The 24,371-nt window shown below is 37.7% G+C and overlaps 1 protein-coding gene across 6 annotated transcripts in view; it reads right to left on the bottom strand.

Annotated features, from left to right (window-relative positions):
* TP63 (tumor protein p63) overlaps positions 1 to 23,969 on the bottom strand; it is a 99,513-nt gene extending 75,544 nt beyond the window's left edge. For 5 of the 6 annotated variants that reach the window (XR_004973844.1, XM_036347614.1, XM_036347617.1 and 2 more), the window contains exons 1-2: positions 23,784 to 23,958; positions 5,292 to 5,546 (exon numbers count right to left, since the gene is read on the bottom strand). Coding sequence is in view for 5 of the 6 variants with exons in the window: in XM_036347614.1 (XP_036203507.1) it covers positions 5,292 to 5,546; positions 23,784 to 23,825 (297 nt within the window). In the remaining variant the exon portion in view is untranslated. Of the gene's footprint in view, positions 1 to 5,291; positions 5,547 to 23,783 lie in introns of all 6 variants that reach the window. The other variant, XM_036347616.1, reaches the window with a different exon arrangement.
* Positions 23,970 to 24,371: the final 402 nt, after the last annotated feature.

Genomic DNA, 24,371 nt, shown 5'->3' on the forward strand with positions numbered 1-24,371 from the left:
AAGACACTAACCTGAGGATTTTCAGTACCTGCACACAGATAATACTGTGCGTCGCATGTTGTGAAAAAACAGCTCTCAAACTGACAAAAGTGCACGGTGAGTCCAATAATCAAGACAGATTGACCTATATTCACAAACAGGCCTCTCCACTAGAGCAAAGGAAAACACTCTGCCCCAGAAGTAGTGTCCTTTCCAATACTCTCAGTTCTCAAGCAGGTGCCATGGAAAGCTTCTCTTTTTCTCACTAGCGATGCCGAAAGCATTGCAGATCAGCACTTGAGATTCTTTTAAATGGACATAGAGTATGTTGCCATGTGGATACGCCACAGTTCATTGAACCAGTTTTCCCCTGGGGAGTGTTTAGGCTGTCTACAGTACTTTGCTACCACAAATGAAAATGCTGACTCTTCAACAACAGTGGCTCACTGTTATCTTTTATTTAACTTGGGGAATAAAAAAGGTATCCCCATACATTAAGGGGAAGGTAAAAAATGAGAGATAAGCCCTAGGTGGTTTGGCTCAGTGAATAGAGTGCTGGCCTGCAGACGGAAGGGTTTCAGGTTCAATTCTGGTCAAGGGCACATGCCCTGGTTGCAGGCTCGATCCCCAGTAGGGGGCGTGCAGGAGGCAGCTGATCAATGATTCTGATCATTGATGTTTCTATCTATCTTTTTCCCTCTCCCTTCCTCTCTGAAATCAATTAAAAAAAAAAAGTAAAAATAATAAAAAGCAAAATAAAAATGAGAAATAAATGCCAAAGTCGACAGATCCTGAAATCTGTAAAGGGCCCATCCTTGAGCTGCTTGGGCAGGCTTAGGACAGGAGCACAGCCAGCCTGAAGTCTGTCCATGGAAGAGCCTGTTCTTATCCTGTCATCTATTCATATATTTGAATAGTGGACATTATCACAGTCCCTGGAGACTGCCGTATGCATGTTAATAACCCAAAAGCACTAAGAAAAAAAAAGTAGACAAAATTTTGCTTTGCATTATTTCAGATTATTACTTGTACAAATGAACCCTCAACAAAACTTTAACAAACTCATGAAACAAAGGGATTCAAACTCAGACTCTCTAAACATTTGTGTGCCCATGACTAGTTAGGTACTGGTAGGTATCCTTATACATGTCATATAATCCTCGTGATAAGAAAAGTATTAACATCTCCATTTGTAGGTGAAGAAAGGGAGGTTTAGATAGATTGAATTCTTTGGGCATGTCCCAATGTGCTGTTAGTAAATTTCAAGGTTAAAATTTGCACCCAAGTTCCTTGCCATTTCCAAATTATCATTCTGTTAACTGTCCTCTGACTGATGACTCCTGGCTACAATGCTGGACCGGCAATCCATTAAATTAAATGGTAGGCTTTGCTAACTAGTGGCAATTACACTGTAGACATAATAAGAAAGTCTGAAACTAAATCATAAACTCAGTGTTGATATGTGTGTGTGTGTGTGTGTGTGTGTGTGTGTGCATGTGAAATAGAGAAAATGGAATATTATCATGCTTTATTTCATTGGAAGAAGTTTAAAATAAAATACCATATTTTTCTGCAACTGGAAACACAACCACACTTGTTACTCAAAACACAAAGAGAGCAAATAAAATATGCATATATGCTTTAAATACATTAATTATATTTTGGCAGTAATCCTAAGTAAACCAGAAAGTAAATGAGAAAACTCAACACAGAAGGATGACAAGTGATAAAATGATACTAAAAAGATTGTTATTGAAGTATCAGCAGAATACTGTGCAATAAGTGTGGCCTCTTCCTAGTGACAGTGGCTTCTGCTGTTTCCAGTTTGTGGGAAGTTTTAAAATATAGTATTTTATTTTGAAAAATTGTTTTAAAGTGCAGAGATACCTAAAAAATAGATGTTGTGTAACATGGCATTACAGTGTCCTTTAACATCTGCTCCATACTCCATGGGGCCCACTGGTCCCTGTACATCCCTGCCTTCTATTAATCAAGAGGGAAGACAGTCTAGATAGGACAGTGGAGAGAGAGGGCCTGGGAGTGAGATGGCCTGGGTTCCTCTCCCTCCTTGGCTGAGTATTAGACATGAACCATTACTTCTAGATGTTTCCTCATTAATAAGACTGGGGATAATAGCCTTGGTTATGAGGTTTAAATAAGATAAACCTATAAGAAAACACTTTAAAAATGTGAGGTCTATGTATAAATGTGAGGATACATAATTTGACTCAAAGGGTCAAATGCTGCTGTATATGAGACACTGGTGTGCAAGGTTGAGAACTTATATCTTTTTAGGTGATTTCAGCAGCTACTCAGATAAAGATTAACGAGCCTTCGATTCAGAAGAAATGTATGTATCTGGGCCTAAAGTAAATTTGATTGTAAACAAGAAAAAACTAATAAAAACATAAACACCATGTGATACAGTCATAGGAAAAAAAAGACCTCTAATTCAATCACCTTATTCTGTAAAATTTATAGAGTAGATTATACACAACTGAACCAACGAAAGATAAAATAGCTCAACCAAGGTCATTCATTAATGGCAGGCCAAATATCTCATGAGAACCTGTCCTTCTAAAAACTGTGTGTGTGTGTGTGTGTGTGTGTGTGTGTGTGTGTGTTTTCTCATTATTAATACTATCTCACCTTAAGGAAAGAGAGTAGGTTTCACCATAATCATTTTTTTAACCAAAAAGGAATTTATGGGCCATGTAACCAAGAAGTTGGTTCCCAGCTGTTTTAGGTTCATGTTTTTTTTTTTTTTTTTTTTTTTTTTTTATTGTGGGAAAATACATAAACATTAAATTTATAAATTTAACAATTTTTAGCTGAATATTTTACTGCATAAAATACATTCACAATACTCCTTATTGGGACACAGACTGAATTCTAGAGAGATGAAGTGACTTGGCTAAGGTCACAAAGATAATCCAAATAAGAATCCTGGCTTTCTGGCCTCTGCCCTGTGCTCTGCTCCCATTACCACAGTTCCTACCCTCTTTCTTGGGGTACTGATCTCACTGTTGCCACATCAGGAAATTCTACTAGGGTGTTCTGCAAAATGTTTATTTTCTTTTTAACTGACCATGTTGGTAGAAATCTTCAACGTTTCTTTGTGATATAATTTACTTCTATGAAAGACAGGCTATGATTAAAGATAGTTGAGGGTTATGCTAAATCTGAAAAAAGAAATCTTCAGATTTCTGTATGAGGAGGTACTGAGGAAGGGAAGAGGGAAGAAGATTGATATAATGTTGTACCTGTATCAAGCTCCATCCCCAAAGTTCTTAAACCATTTTACAAGAGAAGTGATTAATGACTTAGGGGCCCAATATGCCCACTATCCCTTCAGATGTGCCCACACTTAATATAGTAGAACTCTGCCTGAGTATGCCAAACAAAATACAGTTAGCCTTGAACAACAGTGATTGTAACTGTCCAATTGCTGACACTTCTTCTAAAAACATTAGTACTCTATTTATAAAATGGTTATTTGATTGGTTCTTTAGCAAAAGATCACTTCCATTGACCAACCGATGCTTATTTGAGGTCTATGGACTCTACGTTTACTCACCTTTAGTGTCCAACACCAGGATTATTACTATAAAAGAGATTAAAGATTATGACACAGTTGATGAATAACACATGGAGGGAAGATCAAGTGTTAAGCTAGTAGACATTATGGTTGAAATATCGACAGAACCGCTTCTCAAACCATGAAAGAAAAGCCCTACAACAAATTTTTAAATGGTTTTGGGACATCCTGATGTGAAATGATGAGGAAAGAAAGCACATCAATCTAGTGGGGGGGGGGGGCAGAATCAGAAATAGGTCTGGCTACACAAAAGCCTCTGTAACTTAGGGATGTCATCTAACCTCCACATTCTTTAGCTTTCCTCACAAGTAAAATGGAAGTTATCCAACATGTCCCACCTGGCTCACACAGAAGTGAGGTCAAAATGAGAACACATGTGAAATTATGTTGGCACGCAATGTTACGAGTGCAGATTATTACATAAACTCTGTTCACTGGATTAACACCTGCAGTGAGCAGGATACTATAACACAAAAAGAGACTGCTTCCCCAAGAAACCTGATTTCCAATGAGGAGGAAAAAACTGTTAAGACAATTCTAAAGCTACTTCTCAACAAGATGATGATATTTGGAAGCATTTCTATAATCCATGCAAACATTAAATTTTTTAACAAACATGCACACCACTTTGGGATTGGGCAGTCTTTGATCAATCGGTTGAAACCAGTCTTGTCAGTCCCCTCCCTTTTATTTGAGCTCTATTCATATTATAATCCATTACAAAATAAACTTTGAACATTCTTGTACCTTTTGAATTTTTTAAAAAAATATATTTTATTGATTTTTTACAGAGAGGAAGGGAGAGAGATAGAGAGTTAGAAACATCGATGAGAGAGAAACATCGATCAGCTGCCTCCTGCACATCTCCTACTGGGGATATGCCCGCAACCCAGGTACATGCCCTTGACCGGAATCGAACCTGGGACCTTTCAGTCCGCAGGCCGACGCTCTATCCACTGAGCCAAACCGGTTTCGGCGTACCTTTTGAATTTTTAAAAATATTTCTATATTTTCCTATAAAAGCTATATATGAAAAGGTGTGTGGGTTTTTTTTTTTCAGCGTTTTAAATCAGAATATTTTTGGACTAGTTCCGGGCTCTGATAGTTTTAGAGGTTTCCTTTTGGGAAAAATGCTCCTAAGTAATAAATATACATGTATGAATAAATTATAATCCATGTTATAGAACCTACATGTATAAACAAATTTATCCCCTCCTTAGTAAATGAAATTTTAATTTCTTGTTATAGATGCTGTGTTTGTGATTTTATTCATTAAAAAAATCACACCTTAATGTTTACTTTTTTTGAAATAATAAACCTGGTAACCATCCTCCATTCAGGGGACTGCAGACACATATCCTATGATTATGATCATTCTTGTTGGCATAATGCTTTACACTTTTCAAAAAAATTTTCACACAAAAGACCTCCCAACAGCATGAGCCAGGCAAGAACACACAGGCTGAAATTGCTAGGAGCCAGCCTTCGGTTCTCAGATCGGGGCTTCTCCTACTCAATGGCACATTTTCTGTGTCTGGTTCAGTATTAAATATTCAAGAACAAAATGTCCCTAGAGGACAGGGAGAAATTTTCCATCATGCCAATATGGATCACTCAGCTTTGGATGGGGAGGAATCCATGGGGGTGTTGAAGATGACGCTGGTACTTGGGGGTCAGGTTTAATGGCCCATCTATTAGCTCTGGGTGTTCTTACCGTCCAGGTGGCTGACTTGGCGGTGCTGGACTGTTGGAAGGACACGTCGAAGCTGTGCGGTCCCGGGTAGTCAGTGTTCGAGGGGATGGCAGGTGATGGCGAGAGGGCGTCAAAGGTGGAGCTGGGCTGCGCGTAGGGCGAGGGTGCCGTCACACTATTCTGCGCGTGATCTGTGTTGTAGGGGCTGGTGGATGAGGAGCCGTTCTGAATCTGCTGGTCCATGCTGTTCAGGAGCCCCAGGTTCGTGTACTGTGGCTGCAGGACACCCAGAAACCTCAATGTTAGCCATTTAAGCTGCAGATCATTGCTTCAAAAAAGGCATCATTCAGTGCATGCATTCTACAGAGTTCCACCTCAGGTCCCTAATGTTCAAGGTAAAATGTCCAATTGGTGTCACACAATCAGAAATAAGAAACGTCTCCGGCATGCGTGTGTGTGATTGTGTGGTACTGATCTGAACAGATCAATGCCTCTTAGCATGTGGCTTTGGAGACTGTGGTCTTCCCAAGAGTATTTGAAAGTAGAATATATGGCGACAGAAGATGATTTGACTTTAGGGGGTAGACATACAGTGCAATATACAGATCTTATAACATAGAAATCCACACTTGAAATCTATATGATCCTATTAACCAATGTCACACCGATATATTTAATTTAAAAAAGTAGAATATGCTTATTCACAAATGAGGCCAAAAGTACCCAGTACTGAGTAGCTGCTTAGGAATTCTTTAAAACAAATGAATACGGCCTGCTCTCCCTTTCCTTTCTTTCCTTCTGTATGGTGTTCAGAATGAGAAAGACCACTGGGTAGACATATTCTTGAGGGGATTTAAGCATCAAATTATTGTATATGGGGCATATACATTATATCATTTTGTAATTCTAAATTTGTCCCAGGGTATCCAGTGCTCCCCCAAAGGCTGGTTTCATAAAGCCTGGAGGGCATGGGTAGTAGGGTTAGAGAGAGCCACCTAGATATTTTAAAAGGTGACATGCCTGCATATCATCCAAACACAACCTATTTTTTTATCTGTCCTTTCATTTCCTAGCAGTTTATTTTCTATAGAATAGAATATGTGTAAGAGAAATACAATATAGTGATGATTAAAATTCTATGTTGGATGTAATTTAGAAGTCCTTTCGCTCATGCAGCTCTTCTGCCAGAGATGTTGATGTGAACAGAGTTGAGTACAGAGGAGGGACTCAATAAGATGTTAATGGAAAGAATGAATTTCTTCTAATTTAATCTGCAAGACAACTTTACTGTATGACTATGAGAGAAGGGGAGTAATTTGCTCAAGCATTAGCTAATAAGCAAAGAATGGGGATTCTGAAACCAAATCTTCTGATTCCATGTCTAGGGCCTTGCCCACAACATCACAATAGTCATCACTAAACCTGACAGTCACTCCTAAACCTGAGTCAAAGTGGACACATTTCCAGAAGGGCCTAGTGTACCGTTTTCCCTTTGTGAGACCTTCTGAAACACGGAAATCTCACTGTTACCACCACTTAACTAAGGGAAGACAAACCGAAGACAAGAAGAAGGCGGCAGTTCTGTGGTACTGTGGTTCCTATTTTATAAAGGAAAAGAGTTGCCTGGCTCTTCAGTTGATATACAGGGTGGGGCAAAAGGAGGTTTACAGTTGTTCATATGGAAAATTCAGCAATTAATAAATAAGAATGCAAGAATAAACTCTGTTTGGTGTTCTCACAACTTTTGCCCTACCCTGTATAACTCTGAGAGTTCCAGACTAAGTCAGACAAACTCACAAAGAAATAGATGCTTAAAAAAATTGAATTAAATTAACGTTGAGTAAAAGTATTTTACTAAGGCTTCTGCATTTCACTTCACGTGGGAGGACAAACGGACTCTGCCATTCCATTCAGTCCAGAGAGCATCTGTCTAAATGTTAACGGTCGCCTGCTCATTCCAGTACATTTATACATTCGCATTCCACTGCCGAATGCCACGTCCCCATTTGCTCTTCAAATGACTATTAATCTCTTTACACTTATCCCCATGCTGACAAGAGCAGCTGTTTGTCGCGCCTTTTCTCCCCTCTGACTTCTACATCGATTCCTCCCCTCTCCTCCACCTTGTTTCCTCAATTGACAAGTGCAGCAAAACTGGAGGTAAGACAACTAGAGGAGAAAAAACAATACAACCTGAGACCCATACAAAGCATCCAAACCCCTGGCCAAAGGAAAGCTGTGAGGTTTCCAAGGCCTTGGCAAGAGCCGGGGAAGGGGGTTGAAAAGTTATTATTTGTGTTCACATGAAGGGTCAGTATACACAGTGCTTCTGATGGCCTGTGGGAATCAGACCATGCTCCCAGAGGCACGCGCTTCCCTACAGCAGTACAATTAGGGAGGCAGCCGTCCCTGACAAAAAGGACAAAAACTTGGAGGAGCACTTTCTCACAGGCAGTAAAGTGCTTGTTGGGCCACCCCTTTCCTCTTCCTTCCAGCTACACAGAATGGAACTTCAGCTAATTGTGGGCTTGGATGAGAACAAAGAAACATGGCCCTTTGAATTTTTTTTTCAATATGTGTAAAGAGTAAAGTATTGGGACCCAGCTTTAAAAGCCAATGAGCAAACACTCAGTGCTTCTCTTAAGAAAAATGAAAACTCCATTTACCCCGGAGGCACAAAGGAGACCCCTGGACTGAACATGTTGGGTGGCGCAAAAACAGCAGAAACTGTCTTCTAAAAGTGATTAATAATATGATTTTGAGTGCCATCATTTTTAATTCCATACAGTTCCAGGCGCAATATCTTACATAACCACAACAGGATAAGCTTCCAAAGCAAATGCCTCCATTTGTAACTTAAAGCTCGATTACTCAGGCTTGGGCAAAACAGCTGCTTACTATCCAAGGTAAAAAATTGAAAAACATATTTCAATTGAATTTTTTTTCAAATTTTTACCTTATTTATTTATTTTAAAATATATTTTTATTGATTTCAGAGAGGAAGGGAGAGGGAGGGAGAGAGATAGAAACATCATCGATGGGAGAGAATCATGGATCGGCCACCTCCTGCATGCCCCCTAGTAGGGATCAAGCATGTCACCCAGGCATATGCCCTTGACCGGAATCGAACCCAGGACCCTTCAGTCTGCGGGCCGACGCTCTATCCATTGAGCCAAACTGGTCAGGGCAAATTTTTACTTTAAAAAAACATAAGCCAAGTAGTATACTCAACAATCTTAAAAAATAAAAATAAAAAAGCATAAAACCCAAACTACTAACTATGAATTACATGGCCCCAAACATAAATAACAACAAACCCACCAAAGAAAAAGTTGTATTATTAGAAATCTACTTGGATACTTTTCACAGCTTTATTAAAAATCAATGTCATGAACGTACCATAGGAAACAGTACTTTTGAAGATAATTTTAAAAACCATTTCGTTAGCATCAATAAAAGTTTATTAGCTTATATTTTTTATTTGAAGAGAAAGTGGACATATTGACGACGTGTGATTGGAGGCAACGACAGACCAACACAGCCAAAAAGAACAAGTGTTATATGGGCAGGACCTACAAAATAATTTGCAGAGCTCATTGCAAAATTAAAACGCAGGGCCTCTGGTTCATAAATTATGAAGCGTGCCAAAATGGTGACAGCAGAGCATGAAACCAAACGCAGGGCTCTTGGTGGTGGCACTCTGCTTGCCTGAGGAGCTTGCTCTGTGCCAGGTGAATGTACACAATATTTGTCCTTTATGTCCCATCAAAGGGAAGCTGCTGGGGTGAAAGGAGCAGTCCTTGTGCCCCTTCTTTACTGTAAGTATTTCCATAAACACGGAGCTGAGATGCTAATTTAATGCCTATTTACAATGACAAATAAAAGAGGCTCAGAAGTCAGAACAGGGCACTTCCATATCAGTCAAAAAAATGCCCTTGGAAGAACTCTATGAGGGTCCCTGATGTCCCATGTATTTCTCGTGTAACAAAAACTGTTAGAATATTTGAAATAAAATAGGAAGTAGATTGTTCATTTCTAACCACTAGGTATCTTGATCTCAGAATAGCGTTAATATACTTTACAGTCAATGAATGAATAAATGAATGAATGGGATGAATGAAAAATGTTTTCTATTTCTCCCATCACATCTGCAAAAGTAGTAGTCTTATTTCCACGAAGTATAAAAGATGAAAATGACTACAAATTGTCTGATATTATGGTAAGCCTGATAAAGTAAAACAATCAACTGCCTAGGAAATAATTTTGAAATAGGAGACTTACTTCCTTGACCCAGGAAAATTACCAACGTCTGTAGCTGGAATATATTCAGTTCATCACAGACTGGCTAATCTGACCACAGAAAGGATCAAACACATTTTGGTCACAGAGACTTAGCATATTTCACGTACTTACAGAACTGCCTGGGGATATTCTGAAATATGAAGCTGGTATGATAAGTGTAGGTACACCCAAAGGCTGAATCTCATCATTAAAACAAAAAATGAGTAAAACTACCATAGCCAAATCTAGGAAGAGTATTTTCTTATTTGGTTTTATCCCCCATTCTCCCTCCCCAAGCCATTTTCATTCTCATAGCCATCTAAAGACTGACTTATTTCTTCAATAAAATTCAATCTGGATGCTTAAAATTAAAATAACACTATAAAAGATTAGATTTTTTTCCTGACTGCTCACTGCTTTAAAAGTGCCCTATAAATTCAGTTTCTTCAGTTTCATTTTATGTCTCCCTCCCCCCTGTGGATTACACAGTTTAATAATCTTAAATTCTGAATATAGCACAAGCCCAAATTCTCTTCTCAGCAACTCCGAAATACTGTATAAGTATATATTGCTGTAAATAAAACTCAATATTCAATACCTGGATTTCTACTTATTTAAAGTTGATGATGCACTTACACTCCTATAAAGAGATTTAACATCAGGAAAGGATTCCAATCAAATCATTTGATCAGTACAATGGAAACAGGGACTTAGAAATAATTTGTTTCTGAAAATATCACTCTTCTGATTTATCTGTATAAGAGGAATATTATAAGTTCTCTTTCCCAGATAGTACTGTCTATAATAACTAACTATGGCCACATGGCAATAATAGCCAATAATACATGGTCAGATGTTAAAAAATGGGAATGAGAGCCAAATCAGGGATAGGAGAGGTTACTGTTGGGATATATCATCACACTTTATTTACCTCAGTTGAGATGTTCCCTTATCACAGGAAATAATTACTTGCCCACATTTCATTTGGTAGAAATTATATTTAAAAGCATTCACTGACTGTTATATGAGGCTAGGGGTTTGTACATCCTTCAGCACTCCTTACTTTTCTGAATAATCCTAGTTATGAAAAAGACTGGATGATGGGGTCTAAGTCTCAACTGCCACGGATGTGCTGTGGACCCCTGGGCCAGGTCCTGGAGCAACCAGGGTCTTAGCTATCAGGAGACTGATTCTGATATCAAGTTCAACAGTGAGCCAATTCTAATATTCTTGTAGAAATGCACATGCTCATCTGCAAAGCTATTTTAAAATGCCATGAGATGATTTTAAAGAAGATAACTTTTTTCTTTATACAGATTGGCCCAGCCAAATGTAGACATTTCAAATGTTTCAGGCAGCATATATAGTTTCCTGGGCTGATATCACCTTTCACCTTAGGTTTCATGGAGGAGCTTTTGTGAACATTCTAAAGCCCTTTCTGGGAAAAGAAAACAGTGTTCTCCATGACACTGGCTTTACAAAACATTCATTTGGAGTATTCTCTGGCAGACAGTACTACATTTTCATCCACAAATATGAGCAGGATAGTGACTTTTCAACAAGCACTGCCTTAGGGAGAAATACTTGTCATTTTTTCGTCTCCTACCACCTGCCTCACCTCCGAGAATGATAGTTTGTTTTATGCTAGAATTAAACACAATTGACTTAAAGTGCTCCTTTCAAGGTCAAGAATATATTTGTGTTATAGTGTCAAGTTAAAGTACCTACTTTCCATCTTAAGAATTTATTTAGCATCACATTTTTCTCAAAACCAGATTTTGTTATATGTAAAATATTTCACTTCTTTTGTAGTTCAAATGATCCTAAAAGAGTGAATGTTGCGGATAAAATACATTTAGCCTTGTAATAAACCATATGTAAGAGTAAAGCAATTAACACACATACAAACCTAGAAAGACAGTAGGCAGATTGTTTACCAAAATGTTTTATGTTCTGATACAAAGTGTCAAGATTCCTTTGAGAACCAAGTTTCCATAACCTAGGAGAGAGTTTTCTAAAAGCCCCAACCAGCACCAGACAAAGCAGATGAGATAAATAAAAACAAAGTTGGCTGATGAGGTGGCCACAATGTCAACCAACAGAAGACATAGTATTTGAAAAGCCAAGAAGCTGAAATGTATTAAAGTTAAAACTTGATCCAAAAGTAGCTAAATTATACTGTGTAGAGCTCAATTAAGGAAAAATAAACTAAAATTCTATGATTTCAATAAGTACTCCCTTCTAGTAATAATGAACAAAATTAAAATCATGAGCATCTCAATTCAGAAATAAACCTACATCATTTTACATACCAGGGAAGCATTGGGCTTAGCAGAAAACAGAAAGGTATAATTTCAATATTCAGAAATTCTTGATCCAGGTAATAGGAAAAAAATACAGTTTTAGTTTCTTTAAAGTAAACCAGGAGATATTAAAGTTGGAACAAAATTACATTTGAGGACATTTTCAATCTATAAAATCACTGTTTTGATAGATTTATTTAGCAGACATGATAACACTAAGTAGAGAAAGTACAATCATGAAAACTTTTAATGAATTTTAGGCCATTTATATGGAAATGATACCGTGGTGACTTTACAAGTTCATCACTAATGCTATGTTGGTTTCTCAAGTGAGTCTAAAATATTTAAAAAGAATTTTGATAATGTATCTGTCTAGTCCATATCAGAAATTATGACTTAAAACAATGGTGTGATTTAATGTGATGAACATTTTCTCACAGGGGATAGCTTTGCTCCCATGATCTGAAAGGAAGACATCTCAATCCTGACCATGAAAATTACGTAAAAATCTGAAACATCCATATTCAATCCTCTATAGCAAAATAATAGTAGGTGTTATTACTACTATTATGATGCATACTCTGATTCCTTACTACGTTCCTTATGGTGTTCAGCGTTTGCATGTATTTACTCAGTTAATCCTCACAAGCAAGGTGGCATTATTATTCCAGGTTGTATACATATTTCATAGATGAGGAAACTGAAGCTCCACTAGCTTAAGTAACTTGCTCAAGGTTGTAAGTGGCAGAGCCCAAATGTGAAACCAGTCAGTCTGGTTAGAGAAGTCACTTTCTTAAGTAAATCGGAGTCACTCAAATGTCTGACTGGAATTTTTATCTAAAAGTTACACTCAAAGCAAGCCTCCCTCTTTTATATCTAAAGAAAATATTTTCTATTTATTAAAGAGAATATAAAGCTTTAACCATTCTTAGAATGTGTGTAATTGCCAAGAGTCAGAGACCGAGCTCCTTGGAGCTACCCCCTGAAATGCACTGCAGATCTGATCACATCACTCCCAAGCTTGAATAACTTGAGAGAGCTCCGATTCTCTTAAAATAAAGTCCCAGGTCTCTAACATGGCCTATATTTCACTATTGGAAACACCCTTTTGCTCACTAAAGGAAGACCAAAAAGGCATTTCTTCAAATTTTCAGAAGCGAAAAACTCCTTCAGTCCTCAAGCCTTTTGTTTGTGGATGCTCTTTCCCACTCACCTAGAAGCCTTAGCTTCACTGTCATCCCTCAGGGAAAGCCTTCTTTAACCAGATAGGTATTCTCCTTTGTTTTACATTTTCGTAACACTCTAATTTTCCATTTGCGTCATGTAATTATAATTATTTGCATTAATAATTTTAATGTTGGATTTCTCTGGTAGAGCATACATTTATGAGAATACATTTATCTGGCAGGCTTAGTGCTGAGTGTCATATCTGGAACAGTGTCTGTGACACAGTAGATGCTCAGGAAATATTTATTAAAAAAATACATGTAGCACCTTTCAAAATAAAAACCACTATCAGAAAGTCTCTGCTATTCTAACACAACGAAGTATTGGTTTTTATGCTGAAGTCTGTCTCCAGACTGGTTTCACCTCTTTATAAACTACTGCCAGGTGAACCTTATAGCGCATCTCCAGGTAATCTCTGTGACCTTCACTTTGTGTTTTGCTTTGTTTTGGTAGGTGGGAATTGTGCTTTTAGCTTCAGCTTTTATGGGAACTAGTAGCAGAATAGCCAGTCCTGTCACTCACAAGGCAATGAGTAATACTTGATAGCTCACACCTAGCTGGGAAGTTTATTAATGAGCTTCTACTTCCTTAAAACAAAACATACACATTTTTGTGCCAATGCAGTATTTTTTTTTTCTCTCTCTCTCTCTCTCTGTGTGTGTGTGTGTGTGTGTGTGTGTGTGTGTGTGTGTGTGTTTACCTAGTGGTCTACATTTTGTTTATAATGCATCTAGGTCAGCAATAAGAATCTGAATCTTTTTGATCCCATAATTATTCACGTCCTTCTGATGATGGTGCTTGTGGCCAAAGCACGTTTGCCTAGGAAAGAAACCTCCCAGAAAAATGCTTATGGTAAGACATTTGTTTCTGGTAGATAGGCCACCATATCAGTCCTTCCTTCTTTACATTCCATAATTTTCTGCCCAGTTAGCCAGAATGCATTTTAGAAGAATGCCATAATTAAGGGCACTTACAAACACATGTTTTGAGGAACTTAGATTGTAGTTTATCAGACTTACAGATCATTTCTTGGAAATGGTTTAAATTCATGACTTCATTCCGCATACTCCAAAGTTCACACTCAGAGGTGGAAAACACTAGCCATTATTTACAAGTGGAAAACTGAAGCATGAAACAAGGAATGTGCGTCTCAGTCTTATTACTCTGTACATATTCAAATGAGGAACAGTTTCATGAGTTCCAATTTGCTTCTGCTTGTCAAGTTCTTTGCTGATTGATACATTGTCCATCATAATTGAGGTAATTAAAGTTTTTAGTTTTTTACTATGTTTTGTAATTACACATGGTGACTTATGTAACATTGGACTGTTCCTTTAAGCTGTCACTTTTATCTGCAAAATAAAAACGGAGTCTCCAGCCATGCAGAAGACATGCCTTACTTTAAGACACTCATCTATTCATTTCATTCTATTTACCCCATTATGAAAGTAACTATCAATCAATCGTTTAATAATTACAACAGCTCATTAGTGTCTGATTTGAACAGGCAAAAAAGAAAAAACTGGGACACCAATCTTAAGAGCAACATGACAAAGATTTCTCAGACATCCTTTAGTAATAACACCATTGAAAATAAAAAAGGGAAAGTGTTTGCGAATCATCAAGCTTATTCAGCCAGTGCAAACCACCCTTGTCTCTGGCGATGATGGAGAGACATACAGGGGACAAAACGAATCAGGGGAACAGTGTGGAAGCAAGTAAACACTTTTAAACAGAGACTGCAAAGTCAGATAAAAATCTGATCTGTTCAGTTTATTTTTTTTTAAATCAAGCGCACTCTCTGTCCCCATGAGTAATTAATTAAGTGAAAGCAGCACACACTTTACACTGTTTACCTCTGCTAGAGTACAAGCCATTCCTTACTCAGGAAACTGCCCTGTCTTTTAAAAATGTTCTTGCCATTTGAAGCATAATGGAAATAAATACCTACCAGGGCTCATTACACACACACACACACCACGCACCACACACACACACACACACACACACACACACACACACACACGTAAGAGATGTCAAGGAAAAGCATATGAATCATGGCATACAGGCAGAGACAGGGTTTGTACAATGTGTGTGAATGCATAGCTCTTTGCACAGGTCAGTCACAAAGAGCCATTTCTGAAAGTATATATAAACATGCTACGGTGTTATCTGAAGACACCCTTCCAGCATACTACACATCCTCTGCCCTCCAAGGGCCTCCAATCTAGAGATGGGAAGAAGGGATCAGGTCATCATGGCCAGTAATGAGGGAGGAGCAGAGAAGCACAAGAGTTCAGAGGACGAGGGGGTTATTCTGAACCAGGGGAGGATTGATAAATGTTTAGGAGGGCGAAGTAGCCCCCAGCAGAGCATTATAAACTGGAAAGGATTTGTCCTGGAGATAAATATTTGGTTGGTGGTGTTGGGCTGCAGAAAGAAGTCAGGGTAAATATCTTTTCTGAAATCTCACTGTTCTGATGTTCAGCCTTTCAAGCTCATTGGGATCTTCTATTGAAATAATTTCCCAGGCCTAAGGCTTAGAAATGGTTACTGCACCCAGTGTAACCATTTTCCGTGTCAGTCTTGTAGAGTCCTCAGCCTTAGTCCAGTGGCAGAGTTTCACATGGTCTATTTAAAAGTAATCAAGCCATTCCCCAAACATCTGATGCTGCCCTTTGAGAGGGTAATGGTTTTCCTTTTAATTCGGGCTCCATCAATAGAGTGACACTAATCCAGACTGATTTGAGTAAACAGGACATATTCCTCATTGTCTCTGTGATCTGAGAAAGAATAAACTTGAGAAAGATCACTGCCTGGATTGGAAATGGCCCCTTTGGGTGTTTTGCGCAAGCTTAAAAGGAAAAAGAAAATGCCTGCACAGAGTTCTTTCCAAGGCAAGCTCACTATGGGGGTGGTAATTCTCATGGGGGTATTATACTAAACTGCACCTATTAGTGGCTTTAGCACCAATAAGAAAGTAGAGCAATTTCTTTTGTAGTGTTTCCAGAAGAGCTGACGCGAGTGTTTCATAAATTTCCGTCTCTGGCAACACACCATAAGTTTGACTCAAAATTCCCTCTTTCAGCTTTCATGAGTTTTTTTTTTTTTTTTTTTTTTTTAATTTTATTTAAGAAACACAGGGGGGATGCAATTCAGATCACACATTTTGCACAAGATACCACTTTACACTCTATACACATCCACTAACATTCCAAACATGTTTGAGTCTTGCCAGTTATTCCCTCACCTAGAACCAACATGGGCCTTACCTGGACACCACTGACTGAATTTTAACTTGACAAGTGAATATTATCCTGTGAAGCCATCTTAGCTTGAACCTACAGGACAGTCCTATCTTAGCTTGTCTTTGGAAAAGAAAGTTAGCATCTATAAAGTTAGTCATTATCAAACATGGAATAAGGAAGTTTCTGACATAGTTTTTTTGTGTGTGTTTTTTTGTTGTTGTTGTTTTGCAAAAGATGGGAAGGAATGCTTTTTGAATAGCATAGGGGTGCTATACTATAAGTCCAAATTTAAAAAAAAAATCTGGGGAAGAATACAATACTATTTCTGAAAAGACTTTACAGACACTTCATTACACTACTTATTTCTGCAAAGGAGGTTGTATAACAATGTGGTAGTTAGTGGAAATTCATTGTTTCCCCTAATGTCTTCACAGAGTTAAAAGTAGGACAATCACATGCCAATATTGGATACTTTTCTAAATCTGCTTTGCGCAAGTGGAGGATTTGGTGGGTGAGGAAGAGAAAGGAATGAGTTACAAGCTTGGACATCCCTCATTTATCCGAGGGCCCAGTTCTTCCTCATGCCTATTTCCTCTGCCTTTAAATCAAGTCACTGAATTTCCTCCCCCATCAACCTATCCTGGCCTACTCCACTATTATCTCTTTAATTGCCTACGTTTTCTTCCTGGGTGGAATGGAAGTAATGAAGGAGATTGTGAAAGGAGAGGATATTAAAATGGGTAAACACATGTCTTTGCCCAATATTTCTGTTCAAATCTAAAATGCAAATGTGTATCCTTGCATGAAATGAAATTTGTAAAAATTTATGGCAAATATTTTAAAATTTGAAATACCAAGATCTCAATTTTTGTTTTTTTATTTCTTGTTTAATTCCAGGGGTTGTTTGTTTCTTAAATGGGACATTAACTTCTGCTTCTGCTCTATCATTTCCCCATTAGAATTGGGAATTCTCATTCTTGGACAAATGTCATACTTGATATATTGTCTCACATTTAGCTCCAGGGTTACTATTTGCATTTAGAGCAGTGACCAAAGAACAAGGTTTTCTTGTCCTGATTCTAGGATGAATATTTGATAAATAAACTTGATCCTAATTGACATAGAGAGTCAGTCTGGATTTTGTTCCCAGGTTAGATTAAATTTGTAAAAATGTAATTACTGAATTCCTATGTGGGTAAGGCATCTTACCTGTCGTAGTAGAAGCCTAAAGAATGAGAACAGGAAACCCTCCACTTCACCTGCCCAAGGATCCTTTGGGTTATCTTCTCCCTCCCTGCATCATGCCACTTACCATCCCTGGAGCACACAGACAAAGTTTTGAATCTCAAATTCTGAACACTGTCCATGCTTTCGAAATATGCAGAGGTTCTAGCTTCTAGTGAGATAAAAGCCCGTACCATCTTTTGATGCTGTTTCTACAAAATCTTGACATACGTAATGAATACAGATCAGTGTTTACATCAACATTCTCTTTGCAAGTCAATATATCATGATCTTTTATCTGGTCCTGTATAGTTCTCCTTGAATTTTTATTCATTTTCTACCCTCTACACAGAATGACCTTTCTCCCTCACTGCCCGCCCCCCCCCCCTCGAGGGCTAAATTCTGATCCTCAAACTATGTGAAATATGATCTTCACCATGAACAGTTTGAAGCCATTTCACTGTCTTTGAGACCTTTTGGTGTGTTTTACTACATCCTGCTTTATACTGGAGTCATTTGCAAACCACTTATGTACACTCTAGGAATGTGAATTCTCAGAGCCACTGACGGCAATTTAGTAATCTCTGATTTCCTTATGGTGCCTAGCACAGTGACTGTGCTTAGTTAGCTCTGTAAAGGCTGGATTGTAAGAAAATGCTTATTTTTTTATGGGGGAAATGATCTAAATAGTTTGTGTGTTGGATTTCAAAATCACTCTATGTGGTTTCCAGCCAAACTTATATTACTTTATCATTTTGGAGTTAGGGATTGGGAAAAATAATGAAAAGTGAGGTCTTTGTTTATAGGATGACCATACACTTCTGAAAGTGCATGTGGTGCTATTAATAATTATATTTGAATAGAACATAATTACATGAGGACAAACCAAGGCTAACCATTCCCAACTTATCCATGGCAGGGCCCGCAATTATTAAAGAGAGTTATGGGTAGAGAACACACATGTCACATGAGACTTTAGCAACAATCCATTTCTATCCTTCCAAAGGTCCAACAGAAGTGATGGATGTTCTTGCAAAACAGGCAGCCGATGTGCAATGCAGGGAAATGGTTTATACTTCTAGGCAGTCTTAAGCAAAGCCATTTATCCTCCCCAAGTGGGCCAGGGTACAGATCCCATTACACCACTCCTCTATTCAAAATCCTTCCATGGCTTATCATTGTCACTGGATTAAATGTGCAATGGCCCTCCATGAGCCATTCTATCTTACATTTCTAACTTCATTTCCTAATTTTTTCATACTTTCAATTTTGTCTGAACCATTTGAGATTTCTGAGTGCACCAGCGTTCACTCCACCTCTGTTCCTCTGCTGATGCTTGTTTATTCACCTGAAATCCTTGTACCCTCCTATATTTCTAGGACTTAGAAAGCTCTACCTGTCCTCCCAAGTTAAGCTGCATCCTTCATATATATGTTGACTTTCTTGATCCTTTTCCTCTGAGGTATTCTCTTTCTCTTACCTTTAAATTATTTTGTTCACATTTCTCATATGACACTGAAGATATGTCCTCTGTTATGTATGAACATATATATTACCTCTAAACTGTTAACTTCTTGGTATAGGATCTGTTTCTTACTCATTTTTATAGCCATGTGCCATCTCATATGTAACTAAACATTTATTTAAAAAGGGTAAGTTGCTCTTTCTTCTAAGTTTCTTCTCCATAATACTGTTTATGAATATTACAACTTAATTAAAAGGCATAAATGAAAATTATAAAATGTTTACAAAAGTAGCACATGAATAAACCAATGCTTACTATTTTCTTGTGCCTCCAAAATGTGTTCTTAAGAGAAGGTAAGGAATGTAATTTATATCTTAACTTTTGGGTCAACTGTTTTATCCTGATACACCAATCCATTCTTTTCCAGAACCAAAATTTACTACCTTACCAGATATCCTTTACTGGCAACTCAGTCCACTAAATTGGCATTGGACAATAGCGATATATCAGCCTTCTGAATTTTTTCTCATCATACATTTGAAAGAAAATTATGAGTCCCTTACGCTTGATACATTTTTATCTTCAAAATAGTAAGCCTTTTATGGAAATCGCCAAGTTATTTTTCACTGAGATGTCTTTATGGCATCTGTGTTTGTTCTTCTTTATTTATTGACATACAACAATTAGAAGTTAAAAATGTATGCAACAAGGGAAAAAGTTTAACCCCATAATATTATGAAGGAAGGGCTTTTTACTTAACCCCCTCTATCCCATCGGCTCAGTTCCCACCCAAGGGATCATACTAGCTCAAAGAAAGCTTGAGCATATTTGCAGTAATATATTTCTTAACAGTTTGACCCATACACTTCCTTGATAAACATAAATACCATCACCTTAGATGTGTATGCTTTTAATAGCAAAATATAGGATCTAAATTTTGAATAATCTCATTGCCTAAGAAAATTTTTAGCAACCTTGCATTCAAAAATGTATGTGATATGATGGAAAAACCAACCAATATATTTTTGGTTGCTCTAGTCAACCCAGGCATTCATTCATGCTTCCTACTGTACTCTCCACACCCCTGTTGAGGATCACTGCTCTTCTAAAAAACAAAACAAACCAAACATGCTTTTTCCTTATCTAGGTAAAGGATAAGTGATTTATTACTACCACTCATTTTTCCAGTAGTAGTGAAGGGAGGCATGAGCTATGATCTGTGATCTAAGATCTCTTTCTCCCAGTCCCCTCTGGGCTTGAGGGCAACCAATTGTAAAACAAGAAGTGCAATCTAAGACCACAGCATGGAGTGAGGAACAGCCCAACTGACACCTGAATTAAATCTGCAACCTCTGTTTTTGACCGACTGTGCTTGTACCTCAGGTGTTAAACATCTCGGGAGCACAACATGGAAAAACTCAAGATAATACATTTGTTAACTATTAAGAGAAAAACCACCCGCAAATGTAAAATATGATTCAGCCCTTGGAAACAGTATTGGGACAGGAGAGACTATCTCCCTTGAGCATGAAAGCCCAGAGGACAATTATGGCAAAAACCTGGAATCTGAGAGCTTATTCTCCTGCTTCAGCATTTTCTTTTTGCTCTCAACTAGATTTGCACATCAGTTTTTTATGAAAACATTTTTGGAGCGTCTACTTTCACAACAGTCATTTTTAGATCTCTCTTTCCTTGGTATTATAGATAAAAGGTTAGGTAAATGGGCCATATTTCTATGCCTACAGCTCAAATACAGAAAGAAAAATTATTAACCTTAACTTGTAAAGAGAGGTATTTCAATATATGGGCCTTCAAGTCCTGTTTAATTATAGAATACAATTACCCATTTACCCAAGTACCACTCCCTCATCACCTAGGACCCAAGATGGGGATTTTTAAAAATAAAAGTTCCCTTCTAATGAGGAGTTTGAGTCTCTCTCTCTCTCTCTCTCTCTCTCTCTCTCTCTCTCTCTCTCTCTCGCACCCCTCAGTTTTTGGCAAGCAAGTTGAGCTAAAACTTAATCTATTAAGTATTTCCTTTCTTCTGAGCTTCTCTCCAAGTCTGATACCAGTCCCAGAGGCTGTGTCATTCCAAGCCTGGCACAATGGCATGGTGATTGCTTGAGGCCTCTCCATTGTAACCCAAGGGTGGAACCTTAAGCCCTGCCTGTTACATCCTGCCCATGTTCTCTTCCCGTCCAGACCCTTCCCTGTTCATTAACAGCTTCCCAAAATCCAGCTCTGCTTGGGGAGAAGGAACTGGAAATTTGTGGAAAATGGTGTACAGAAGAATAATGTTCTTATATTATTTTTGAGTTATCAACACATAGACGTTACTTGCAAATAACATTTAAAAATATTTGAAGTCTGAGAATGGGTTATAGTTTTAAAACAATTTTGACTCTCATGGTTAGTCACATTCCTTTTTATTATTTTTTTTTCTGACATTCTGTTTTTATTTCAGTAAGGTAACAACATCATTTGTCTTTCCTATCACAGGTGGCTCCATTACTCAAGGTTTATTATTTTCTTAAGTATACCAACCTGCTTCCAGACATCCATCACATGTCCATGTCCTCTACAATTAGTGCATGCCTTTTCCTTCTTAATTTGCCCAATTTTTAGTAATTCTTCTGTGATAATAGTAGATGGTGGTTGTTTTCCATATTGACAATTACTAATAAACATTACTTTAAGGTGAGTCCCAAAACGTTATAACTTTGTATTAAGTTTCAGGATTCTCAGGGCCATGAGCTCCCAGGCATTTCATATACTAAAATGTAAAACTGCATTTTTACAGAGGACTAAACATAACCTTACACAGAAAAGAATGGAATGGAAATTGAGCCACAAAGATAATGCATAGTACACAGACTGCAGAAGGGTATGCCTAAATAATGAGTAGTACAGAGATTGGCAGAAGGATATGACATTCATAGTGGCAATATACAAAAAGGTGCAGGAAAGAGAGAAATTCAGCCATATTTTCCATAGATGTTTTCTATGTACACTAGTAGCATTCCAACAGAAAGCAAATGACAGCTACCTTTTGAGCAGCTGACGATACATTTACCTCAAGTTTTTAAAAACTCAAACCCATGTAAATGTATTTTCTTCCATCATAAGGATGTAATACTCTCACATACAACATGACTCTTTGCCTCCATAAAAGGCAGTAATTCCTTCAGATAGCATCTAATCACAGCATTTACACAGTTTTATCCTTTCAGGAGAAATAATAATTTCTTTCACATCAACTTTATACTTTTTTTTATAGCTATCTTTAAGCCAAATTTGCTTCTACACCATTATACTCAGACACACATAGTCAAATTCCAGCCTGCTTATACACACTGGTCATGAAATAGCTCGTGAACAAACACAAAGTCAGATATGATATGACCGACAGATTTATTTTTTAATGGTTAAAGCTGAACCGCAATGGATCAAATAGAAACAAGATAATCTTAAAAGGTACTTCTATTTTTTTTAATTGTTTGGTAACATTTCCAGCTAACTTCCAATATTAAAGTAAAACAAGAAACTCAAGTTTCTCCACTGAAGACAAGCAAGCCCGCTGAATGTTTTAATGGAAAATAGGCACTTCCTTTTCCTTCATTAGATAACTTGATATTTCCCCTGTTATATTTACACAGTTCAGGTGTCTAGACAATAGCAGGGTCAATATGACAGCACCGGCTCTGCTTTGCTGTCCTTTGCTAGATTCTCCCCTTTCCTGTTGCCGTCTACACCAGAATACTATACATTTTATTTTCAATTTTAAGGAGCTCAATTTGAGTACCCCAGTCTACTTTTCCAAGCATTCGCCTGCAAGCATTTTCATCCGAAACACTGAACTCGCTCTCTCCACACTGCACTCCCCACCACCAATGTGATTAGTGTCAACACAGCTGCTCTATTCTGAGGAATGTAAACTAATATTGTTGTTAGACCTCCCTCAACCTTAGAAAACTTCCTCAAAGCCTTACAGCCTCTTCAGGAGTTTTTTTCTTATACCTTCGCCCAGTGATTTAAATCCCTGAGACAAACGTTGACGAGAGATCAGAGAGGCAGATCATTAATTCATTAAATAAAATCCTATACACTATAATACACATTTATTTGTCTGCACATGTACATATTTAATAACACATCACTCCAAAATAACTTTGTCATTACACAGTGAAAGTCTAAGTCCATCACCAGACAATAGCGTAATGATTGAAGTCTCCTCAGGGTTTAGGTGGGTCTCTGGATTGATAACATTCAAAACAAAGATGGCTTTAAAAATCTCACCTGTTTACTTTGAAAAAATAAAAAAAAAGTTTCATTTGCTTTTAGGATGAAGTCTGGAGATAAAACTGAGAACTTAACTGAGTTGAGACACAATCAACTAATACGTCTTATTGATATGTGAACACCCAACAGAGGAGTCATTTCAATGTATCTAGCAGAATGTGACCTGTTCGCGTAGTCTGTTCCTATAAAGAGTGATTTTACAAACTCCTGAATATTAGGTTTTTCAAATATAACACCACCCAGAAATTATTCTTTCCCCCTTTCTCCTACTTTTTCATATTCTACTTAAAGAATAAAAATCTTACAGTCACCACAGAAAACATTAACCAAGAAAAGGAGATTCCTATATACAATTTATAAAAACATTCTATTCGGTAAATGAGAACCACAAATATATAAGCTTGCATTTAAAAAATAAAAATGAAAAAGCATCTCTAGATGAAGAACTGAAATCTAAAATCCTTACCTCACTAAATTGAGTCTGGGCATTGTTTTCCAGGTACAACATGTTAGCTGTAAGATTGATCAATGCCGCTGTCCTCTCTTCTGGCTCCAGGATTTTGCCAACCCCCCCACCCCCTCTAGGACCCTTACAATAGGAATCTACTAAGAAGATAACAGAACTCAAGTCCCTCTCTCTCTCCTTCTCTCTCTGTACATAATTTTAGGTTCCCTAATATATACTCAACTATAGGCATGAGGAGGCGGGACTCTTCTCTTTACCTGTCCAATCCATCAACTTCCACCTGGACTCCTCCACTCCAATGGAGTGAGGCCTCTCCCATCTCATTAAGTAGTTAGAATTCCTTATCACCAATCTTTAAAGAAAAAGAAAGAAAGAGGAAAAAAAACACACACACAACAGGAGAGACAGACAGGTAAAACTTTCCCCTGTCTCTTTCACCAGAAAGTACACCCCCTCCTTAAAACAAAACCAAATCTCCCCAAACAAACCACAAAGCGTCCCACCACCAGGGCTTACAGAAGCATTTCAGAAAGTTATTTTACACTTTGCAACTGAAAAGTCAAACTTCAGGGAAAGCTTTCCGAAGGG

Source organism: Myotis myotis, unplaced genomic scaffold, assembly GCF_014108235.1.
Source record: "Myotis myotis isolate mMyoMyo1 unplaced genomic scaffold, mMyoMyo1.p scaffold_m19_p_2, whole genome shotgun sequence".
In the NCBI taxonomy this organism is placed as follows: Eukaryota; Metazoa; Chordata; class Mammalia; order Chiroptera; family Vespertilionidae; genus Myotis; species Myotis myotis.